Source organism: Ochotona princeps, chromosome 33 (assembly GCF_030435755.1).
Source record: "Ochotona princeps isolate mOchPri1 chromosome 33, mOchPri1.hap1, whole genome shotgun sequence".
In the NCBI taxonomy this organism is placed as follows: Eukaryota; Metazoa; Chordata; class Mammalia; order Lagomorpha; family Ochotonidae; genus Ochotona; species Ochotona princeps.
Window position 1 is genome coordinate 3,636,749 of NC_080864.1, and position 10,178 is coordinate 3,646,926.

The 10,178-nt window shown below is 57.9% G+C and overlaps 1 protein-coding gene across 2 annotated transcripts; it reads left to right on the plus strand.

The window, feature by feature from the left end:
• The first annotated feature begins 564 nt into the window (after positions 1-564).
• Positions 565-7,637, plus strand: PLIN3 (perilipin 3). 2 transcript variants are annotated; one of them, XM_004595890.2, is made up of 7 exons: positions 565-910; positions 2,211-2,409; positions 2,537-2,619; positions 3,567-3,798; positions 5,722-5,921; positions 6,556-6,675; positions 6,839-7,637. In XM_004595890.2, exons 1-7 carry the CDS (start codon positions 782-784, stop codon positions 7,181-7,183), a joined length of 1,308 nt encoding a protein of 435 aa, XP_004595947.2. In that variant the 5' UTR covers positions 565-781; the 3' UTR covers positions 7,184-7,637. The 2 variants fall into 2 exon arrangements, with proteins under 2 accessions (XP_004595947.2, XP_058513715.1); XM_058657732.1 differs by having other exon boundaries at positions 6,842-7,637.
• The last annotated feature ends 2,541 nt before the right edge of the window (positions 7,638-10,178 follow it).

Here is a 10,178-nt window from a genome sequence, read left to right on the forward strand (position 1 = left end):
TACTGCCCGCCTCCACCTCTCTCCCCCTTTGGAGCAGGGGTTGTCTGAGTGTGGGGGTGGGGGGCTCCGGGCTGACACACCTACGAGGCCATACCCACAGCTACAGAGAGAGGATCAGATGGTGTGGCAAGAACCGGCTGGGACGCTTGGCAGGAGATCCACACGGGTCACACACCCGTGTGCAGTGTCCGGGGGAACCGGTCGGCTAGGAGCTACCTTTAGCTCCATTTTCCAGGTGGCAACACTGAGACAGGGAATGCAGAGGGGCCTGGCCGGAGGTCAGCACAGCACGGGCTGACACACATGTTTACGGGGAGTGTCGGTGGTTGGGCACGCCTGTGGATCCCCACATACCTGCCACCCCCCACCTCAGCCCGCGGTCTGACCTTACTGAGACACAGCCAGGGCCTCAAGCGGTTATAGAAACAGGCTTCCTGCAACAGGCTCAGCGGTTGGGGCTGCATCCCCTCCCGTGCCATCCTCACCTTCTCAGGGGGGCTGCCTGTCCCACCCGGTCCGTGAACAGACTCCTGTGGATTGTGCACATCAGTACACACACTTAGGCCAGGCTAGTAGGTCAGGGGTGGCGCCACCTCCGGGTCCCAAGGCAGCCAGCCGTAGACATCTGCCGAGCAGGTGATGGTGGGGGTGGCCCCGTCTCGTGTGTGTCGAATCAGCACCTGCTCTGGACGGAGGGGCCCCAGGGCGGGGAGCCCTCTGCCCCCTTGGGTTCCAGCGTGGGAGCGAACTTTCCCCTCTGGCTGAAGGAGGGGAGAGGTGAATGGGGCGGGCTGAACACATCTGGCCTTCTCTCTGTCCGTCCCTAGTGTCTGTCGTAGCTGCCATGTCTGCCGACGGGGCAGGGGCCGAGGCCGGTGCCCAGGTGGCGGCGGAGGAGCCGATGACACAGGTGAGGAGTGGCCGCGATGGGACAATGCCCCTGTTCCCTCCACCTTCAGGAACGCCTCCTGGGAACCAGGGTTCTGCCAGCTGCACCTGCTGGGGCGAGGGGTCTTTCTAATATTTTGTGTATTTGAGAGAGAGCTCCCCTCAGCTGGTTCACCCCCTTTCCCCAGATGCCTGCCACAGAGGGCTCTGGGCCAGGCTGCTGCCAGGAGCTCCACCCAGGTCTCTCCCACCCAGGTGGGTGGCGGGGATCCACCAAGCCCCGCAGCCATCCCCTGCTGCCTGCCGGAGCTAGCTCACATAAACACAGAGGTGGAGGGGTGTGGGCATGGCTGAGCTCTGGTGGGGGAGGAGGGCAAGTGTGTGGCTGAGTGAGGGGGAGACCCCTGCCAGGCTCCCTCTGTCTGGAGCCCTGCCCATCTCTGCCCCCCCGCCCCCCGCTGCTCCCCATGGCCGAGGGTACCTCCTCGGTGAAGGTTCCTGAGGGACCTGCTGTCTGGAACCCGTCCAGGGGTTTCAATGCAGGTTGTGTTGGAATGAATGACTTGAGGGTGCAAATTCAGACCCATAATTTGCAGCCTTGTAAACTATGCCGCTGCGAGGTGATTGTTAGTACTGTTAGAGTAAAGCGGAGAGAGAGACAGCACTACCATGTGCTGAGCTGCTGGTTCAGCTGCCCCATGTTCTACACAATAACGACTATTGTAAGAATGGAGTACTGGAGCCAGCACCATGGCATGCAAGCTAATCCTCTGCCTGCGGCACCAGCATCCCACAGGGACCCCGGTTTGAGTCCCGGCTGCTCCACTTCCCATCCAGTTCCCTGCTTATGGCCTGGGAAAGCAGTGGAGGACGGCCCAAAGCCTTGGGACCCTGCACCCGCGTGGGAGACCACGAAAAGGTTCCTGGCTTTATTTACTTTGGTTGTGGTGGCCATTTGTGGAGTTAGCCAGCTGACGGCTCTCTCAAATGTCTTATCTTTGTCTTTCAAATATACATTTAATAATAATAATAAAATGAATGGAATTCTGGCACACGCTGAGGCATAGGGCACCCAGCAAATGTGCCGGAAACAGATGGCCATGATTGTCATTTCCTTGACATGAGCCATGCGGGCAAGCCAAGTCGGAGACAGGAAATAAAGTGCCGTCTGCCAGACCCTGGGTCTCAGGGGGTCAGAGTCTCCTTCAAGGGTGGTGAGAATGTTCTGGAACAAGATGGTGGCGCGGGTTTGGGAGTACATGTCCGAGCTGGGTCTCCTGAGAGCCCAAGCCCCGCTCTGAGTGACCCCCTGGTCCCCGCAGCCCAGCGTGGTAGAGCGCGTGGTCAGCCTGCCCCTCATCAGCTCCACGTGCGACATGGTGTCCGCCGCCTATGCCTCCACCAAGGAGAGCCACCCCTGCGTGAGGACCGTGTGTGACGTGGCTGAGAGGGGCGTGAGGACGCTCACCTCAGCGGCCGCCAGCGGGGCCCAACCCATCTTGGCCAAGCTGGAACCTCAGAGTAGGTGCACACCCCCACCCCTTGCCCAGCCTTTGGGGATCTGGCCCCTTGCACGCTGTAGACAGTGTGTGTGGGGGGCACCTCCTAAGATGGGTCACCATGCTTTCTGTACCTTTCTATCTGATAGTCATGTCGGCCAGCGAGTACGCCCACCAGGGGCTAGACAGGCTGGAGGGGAGCCTGCCCGTCCTGCAACAGCCCACGGAGAAGGTAAGGGGCTGGGTGGGGGCTGCGTCACCGGCCCAGGGAGACCGTCTGATTGTGGGTGGTCCCTCCCCCAACCTGGAGTCCATGGTCGCTGGGAGAATTCCTGGGGCTGGCCTGGGGCTGACCCAGACACACTCATCTCCCTCCTGTGTGTACCCAGTGCTTCCCTGGCCTCGCCGAGGTTTGGCGGGAGATGGCACAAGAAGTAAAAGCTTGGGTCCTGGATGCCAAAATGGAGCGAATGTGCGCCCAGCTCAGTGATGCCCCAGGTTCCTGGTTTGTGAATCAGCCACCAGCTGCCAGTAGAAGGTCCTCCCAGCTCTCCAGTGGCCCTAGTGCCCGCTCGCTCGCTCGCTCTCTCTCTCTGTCTCGCATGTGACCGAGGATCTGCGGGAAGCCTTGCATGGCCGGTGATTGCTCCAGGCACGTGGCTCCGGCACCTGATGCATTACTCTTTTTTTTAGATTTATTTATTTTTGTTGGAAACGCAGATTTACAGAGAAGGAAAGACAGAGAGGAAGATCTTCCGTCCTTTGGTTCACTCCCCAAGTAGCTGCAATGGCCAGAGCTGAGCCAATCCAAAGCCAGGAGCCAGGAGCTTGCTCTGGGTCTCCCACGCAGGTGCAGGGTCCCAAGGCTTTGGGCCGTCCTCCACTGCTTTCCCAGGCCACAGCAAGGAGCTAGTGCGTGGGCATCAGCTGGGAGGCAGGGCCATGCCACACCCAGCCCCATCCTGCCAACTCCTACAGCCCTGCTCCTGTCTCCCAAGGGTGCAGATGAGCAAGGGGGCAGAGCCAGAGGTCTGTAGCAACCCGTTCCTGCCCCAACACGGAGGAGCAGAGGTGAAACTGGCCATGAATTGGCCTTGAATTGAGCATGCCTGGTCTCAAGGCGGTGCCACGTCCAGGGGTGTGGAAGGGGCAGAAATACCAACACGTCCCCTCTCGTAGGTGCTGGCAGACACCAAGGAACTCGTGTCATCCAAGGTGTCGGGGGCCAAGGACTCTGTGGCCACCCGGGTGGCGGGGGCAGTCGACGCCACCAAGTCAGCTGTGGCCAGCGGCGTGCACTCGGTCACGGGCTCCCGCGTGGGCCAGATGGTGCTGAGCGGGGTGGACACTCTGCTGGGCAAGTCGGAGGCCTGGGCAGACAACCACCTGCCCATGACAGACCCCGAGCTGGGTGAGTGTGGCCCTGGGACCCTCCTCCTGCCCCCTCAGACCACCTGTGCCCACCCCCTTACCAAAACCCTAGCAGGGTACCCCCATATGCCCTGGCTCCACTTGGCATCCACATGGCCTCCAGCAGAGGGCGCTTGTGGTCACCTGCCAGGCAGGTCCCTTGGGCGCATTCCCAGGGCTGCCACTTCAGGGGTTCTGTGCCTGCAGGGGCATGGACCTGGGCGTACCCCTGGAACCCAGGAGGGTGCGTAGCGGTCAGCCAGCACGGAAGGGACATGGGGGGCTTGAGGAGGGCTGCTGGGTCCAGGCTGCATTCTCTTTCTGTTGTCTTTTACGTTTCATCCTGGAAGCCCCGCTTCCCGTGGGGCACCCTGTTTATGTACCTGGGAAAGCAGCAGAGGATGGCCCAAGTGCTGGGGCCCCCACATCCACATGGGAGCCCCAGAAGAAGCTCCTGGCTCCTGGGTTTGACTTGGCTCAGCCCTGGCTGTTGTGGCCACCTGGGGGGAGTGACCCAGCAGATGGAAGATCTCCTTTTCTCTGTAACTCTTTCAAATATATAAAAAAAAAATTTTAAAATATATACATGTTTTGAAGAGGTCTTTCTGTTATTGGAAAGTCAGATCATGTTTTTTAAAAGATTTGTTTATTTTCATTGGAAAATCATATATACAGAGAGGAGGAGAGACAGAGAGAAAGATGTTCTGTTCACTGTCAAGTGGCCGCAATGGCTGGAGCCGGGCCGATCCAAAGCCAGGAGCCAGGAGCTTCTTCAAGGTCTCCCACGCAGGTGCAGGGTCCCAAGGCTTTGGGCCGTCCTCCACTGCTTTTCCTGACTGCGGGATGGGAAATGGGGCCGCCAGGAAACAAATCAGTGCCCATATGGGATCCTGGCATGTGAAAGGCAAGGACTTTAGCCACTAGGCTACAATGCCAGGCCCAAATATATATATGTATATATATGTGTATTTTATAAATATATATTTTATAAATATATATATGTGTATTTTTAAAGAAAGATGAGCTCATGATGTCCGTCAGCGAGGTGCGTGGGCACCTGCCAGCTGCGGGGGCCGAGCAGCCCGCTCCCTGCCTGGAGCCAGGGTCCAGCCTCCGGGGCCAGGGCCACTGCCCTTGCCCAGCACCCTGCCCGCCTGCTGGCCCTGGTCTGACAAGGCTTCATTCAGGCCTCAGGACAGGGCTGCGAGCTTGGGGATGTGTGGTTCTTCATGCAGATCTGCTGCTGGCAGAAGGAAGTGAGACCTTTTTTTTTTTTACTTCTGAAAAATACAGACTTGGCTTTTTTTTTTTTTTAAGATTTACTTATTTTTAACAAAAAGGGACGGCAGATTAACACAGAGAAGGAGAGACAGAAAGAGTTTTCATCTGCTGGTTCACTCCCCAAGTGGCCACAATGGCTGGAGCTGAGCTGATCCGGAGCCAGGAGCCAGGAGCCAGGAACCTCTTCCAGGACTCCCACACGGGTGCAGGGTCCCAAGGCTTTGGGCCATCCTCCACTGCTTTCCCAGGCCACAAGCAGGGAGCTGGATGGGAAGTGGAGCTGCCGGGACTCGAACCGGCATCCCATGGGATGCTGGCGTCACCAACAGTGGTTTAACTCGCTGCACCACAACCCTGGTAGTTTGACAATGGCTGGCGAGTACAGTCAGATTCCAGTTCTGTCTGGGCTGTTGGGTCCAAGGGGCTGGAGCAGCATCTAGTGGGTTTTCCTGCGTCCCTGGCGCGCACACAGAGGGGCGACACTCAAGGGGCCTGCGCGGTGGCCCCCGTGGAGGCCGCTGGGCCTGGCCAGGGGCCACTGGTGTGTTCTCTAAGGCTTTCCCAGGGCCTGGGAGACAAAAGGCGTGCTCCCCACGGCGTGGCCCCAGACCCTGACACCCCTTCTCTCCTCTCCCTTCTGCAGCCCGCCTCGCCACCTCGCTGGAGGACTTCGACATGGCCTCAGTGCAGCAGCAGCGGCAGGAACAGAGCTATTTTGTGCGGCTGGGCTCGCTGTCTGAGAGGCTGCGGCAGCACGCCTACGAGCACTCGTTGGCCAAGCTGCGTGGGACCCGGCAGCGGGCGCAGGAGGCGCTGGGCCAGCTGGCCCAGGCACTCAGCCTGGTGAGGCCCCCTGGATGATGCCCTAGGGTGGGTCATGCAGCCTGAGGGCGTGGTTGTGACACAGGGGTGGAGCTTATGCAGATGGGGTGCAGCCTGTGCCTGGGGCAGGGACTGGTGTGGAGGGTCAGGGGTCTGGGGTGACCGCCTTCGCTCCTGGGGTTCTCCTGAGGTCTCCCCTAACCCCCAGAGCTGAAGTCCCAGCAGATAAGTTCCAAAACCCGGGGGAGGGAAGCAAATATAAAGGCCAATGTGTTTTAGTGCAAAACCTTTTAAAATCTTGGTACAGCTTTGTCGGCATGTGTATCTTCCACGCACTGGGCTTTTTGCAAAACGCCTCTAAAGGCAGTGTGGTTTTCAAAAGAACTTTTGTGCCAAGGCCCGCACTGGGTTTCCTCTCCTACAGTTTAAAGATTTTATGTCACTATTTGAAAGACAGAGAACAAGAGAGCGAGAGAGAGAGTGGCTTCCATCCGCTGGCTCACTCCTCCCTCGCCATGGCTGCACTGGCCTGGGCTGAGCGGGGTGGAAGGCGGCTGCAGCCAGGAGCTGCACCCCGCGCTCCCAGGAGTGACACCCAGAGACACAGGACTGTGGGTGCGCCCCGCCTGGAGCCACCTCCCATCCTGGGTTGCAGATGGAGTCGGTCAAGCTCGGCGTGGGCCAGAAGCTGGTGGACGGGCAGGAGCGGCTGCACCAGATGTGCCAGCGCTGGAGCCAGAAGCCACCCGGGGAGAAGGACCCGGCTAAGCCTGAGGTAGTCATCCCTGGGTCTCTACATCACCCTCCCGGCCTCCCCCACGTCATCCTCCCCACATCACCCTCGTGGACTCCCCACGTCAGCCCCCTCCTCTCTTACGTCAAGGCCCCCTCCTTCCTGACATCAGACCCTCCTACTGACGTCATGCCCTCCCCCACAGCAGGTGGAATTCCAGGCACTGGGCATGTTCCGCGACGTCGCCCAGCAGCTGCAGGCCACCTGCACCTCGGTGGCGAGCAGCGTCCAGGGGCTGCCGGGCCACGTGAAGGAGCAGGCTCAGCTGGCCCGCCACCGGGCGGAGGAGCTGCAGGCCACCTTCACCGGCGTGCAGTCCTTCCAGGACCTGTCTGGCAGCCTGCTGAGCCAGAGTCGCGAGCGCCTGACCGAGGCCCGCGAGGCCCTGGACCGCGTGCTGGAGTACGTGGCCCACAACACGCCCGTCATGTGGCTCGTGGGACCCTTCGCCCCTGGAATCACCGAGAAGGGCCCCGAAGAGAAGGCATAGCGTGGATGCCAAGGCTCGGGGCTTCTGTCTGCCCATCCTGGAGGAAACAGCAGGGACCCCGCATTTCTCAGCCAGGGGCTGGATTCAAAACCAGCTTTTTATTTTTACTTTTTTTGCCCCAAACTCTTTTTCTAACCCTTGGTTTGGGAAGCCGAGGCATCCCACAGCCAGCCCCTCGCCCCATCCAAGTTTGGAAGAGGTGTGTGCTGCGTGCGGCCTCACCCCATCTACCAGCAGAGGGAACTTTCTTGGGACAGATTTTTTTTTCTAGAAGTTTCTGGAATGTTCCTTCCCAAAACAAAACAAAATCAGGTATGTCATCCCATTCCGCTTCCTTTCCAACATCAAGGCTTGCGGAGATCAGCCTTGAGCGGACAAACTTGCTCCTGCTTGGCGAGCTCAAATGAATGACCGAGGTGCTGATTTCTGCCTTAATACATTTTACCTGTAGCTGCCCATGGTCTCCGTGTGTGTGTGTGTGTGTGTGTGTGTGTGTTCATGTTTGCCATAACACAAGCACTTTAGGGAGGGCTGGCATTCGGACTGGTCAAGTTTGCAGCACTGACATGCGCTGGTTCAAATCCCAGCTGCTCTGCCTGCAAGCCAGCTCCCTGCTCATGCACCTGCCACTGGTGTGGGAGACCTGGATGGAGCTCCAGGCTTTGCCCTGGCCCAGCCCCGCAGGATGAGACTATCTGGGGATTAAACCAGCACATGGAACAACTTTGCCCCCAAATAAGACCTTCTATGCGTGACCAGAACCAGGTCAGGCAGAAGCCAGGAGCCAGCAGCTCTGTCTGGGTCTCCTAGTGGGTGTCACAGACCTCTCCTGTTACATCATGCACCAGGGAACTGGTGGCCAGAGCCGCACACAGGAATCCAGTTGTCTGTGATATTTAAAACAGGAAGCTCTCACCAAGCATGTTCCACTTTTCCGCTGGAGATGCATGCACAGAGCACCTGTCTCCTGAGTCTCACCCCAGGGTCCCCTCAGCCTGTCCCTGGGTTAATGCCGGTGTGTGTGCGCCAGGAGGCGTGGACCCCACCTCGGAGTACAGAGCATGAAAAAGAAAGTGGCACGCAGGGGGAGTGTTTGGTGGGGAAATGAACCTTCTTGGGTACCCAGGACCCACGGCGTTGGCGTTTAGAGAACAACCCAGGGACGTTTAGCAAGACCGAGAGCGTGCCTTCCCCACATCCTGGAAGAAGTCCCCCAAAGTTCCCCTTTCCTGTCCACACCCCAGGCGCAACTGCCCAGTCCCTTCATCAACCACAAAACAGGTGCCAGCGAAGGAAACTGAGGCACCAGCCCCAGCTCCCCCTCCCGGGACGCTCAGCGGCAGTAAACATAGCAGGCACAGCCGCCAAATGTGCCACAAGCATCCCAGGTGGCTGCCGGTTCGAATCCCGGTTGCTCCACTTCCCACCCAACTCTCTCCTCGTGCACCTGGGAAAGCAGTGGAGGATGGACCAAGAACTGGGGTGCCTGGACCCAAGCAGGAGACCCAGTTGGAACTTGTAGCTTTGGTCTGGCCTAGCCCTGGCCTGAGTGGCCATTTGGGGAGTGGTTAGTGGATATAAGCTCTTCCTGAGTCCATTTCTGCCTTTCTTTATCTCCCTGTCAAACAAAACACAAAAAAATGCATAGCTTTGGGCCCGGGGGCATGGCCTAGCGGCTAAAGTCCTCGCCTTGAAAGCCCCGGGATCCCATATGGGCGCCAGTTCCAATCCCGGCAGCTCCACTTCACATCCAGCTCCCTGCCTATGGCCTGGGAATGTGGGAGAGGACGGCCCAATGCATTGGGACACTGCACCCGCGTGGGAGACCCGGAAAGAGGTTCCAGGTTCCCGGCTTCGGATCGGCGCGCACCGGCCGTTGCGGCTCACTTGGGGAGTGAATCATCGGACAGAAGATCTTCCTCTCTGTCTCTCCTCCTCTCTGTATATCTGACTTTGTAATAAAATAAATAAATCTTAAAAAAAATGCATAGCTTTGCATGGAAACACATGTCAGAACTGCTTTGCACACAACACCCTCATCTTTCTTGGAAGGGGGTTCACTGGGGTGCAAAAATGGAAAATCCACCTGGGTGGAACCCAGAGTGAAGGGCCTGGGGGTGGAGGACAGAAGATGGTGGGTCGACCCCAGCTAGAAGGCTGCTTGCTTGCAGCAAACAGGAGAGGCAGCAGCTGCCCGTATGGTCGATGGCTGACTTGGTTGAACCTCAGCGTTCCCATCTATAAACCGGGTACACCAACCGTGTGTCAGCCCGGAACTTCCTGCAACCAGGAACCACCATCCCTGATGACAAATACTCAAAGCCCAGATATGCATGGCATACAGTGGGCACCTGGGAGAGGAGAGGAACTAAGTAAAAAGAGAACTGGGGTGCTTGGCACAGACCTAGCCCAACCCTAAGAACTTATTTTTTAAGATTTATTTATTGGGCCTGGCGGCGTGGCCTAGCGGCTAAAGTCCTCGCCTTGAACACGCCGGGATCCTATATAGGCGCCGGTTCTAATCCCAGCAGCTCCACTTCCCATCCAGCTCCCTGCTTGTGGCCTGGGAAAGCAGTCGAGGACGGCCCAAAGCCTTGGGACCCTGCACCCGCGTGGGAGACCCGGAAGAGGTTCCAGGTTCCCGGCATCGGATTGGCGCGCGTACCGGTCGTTGCAGCTCACTTGGGGAGTGAATCATCGGACGGAAGATCTTCCTCTCTGTCTCTCCTCCTCTCTGGATATCTGACTTTGCAATAAAATAAAAATAAATCTTGAAAAAAAAATTATAAAAAAAAAAAAAAAAAGAACCAGCACCCCTATGGAATCCCAACACATGTAAGGCATGAGCTTTAGCCGCTAGGCTACCATGTGGAACCAGGATCTTTTTTTTTCCATTGGAAAGGCAGATTTACAGAGAAAAGAAGAGACAGAGAGAGAAAAAAAAGAGAGAGACAGAAAGATCTTCCATCGGCTGGTTCACTCTCCAAGTGGCTGC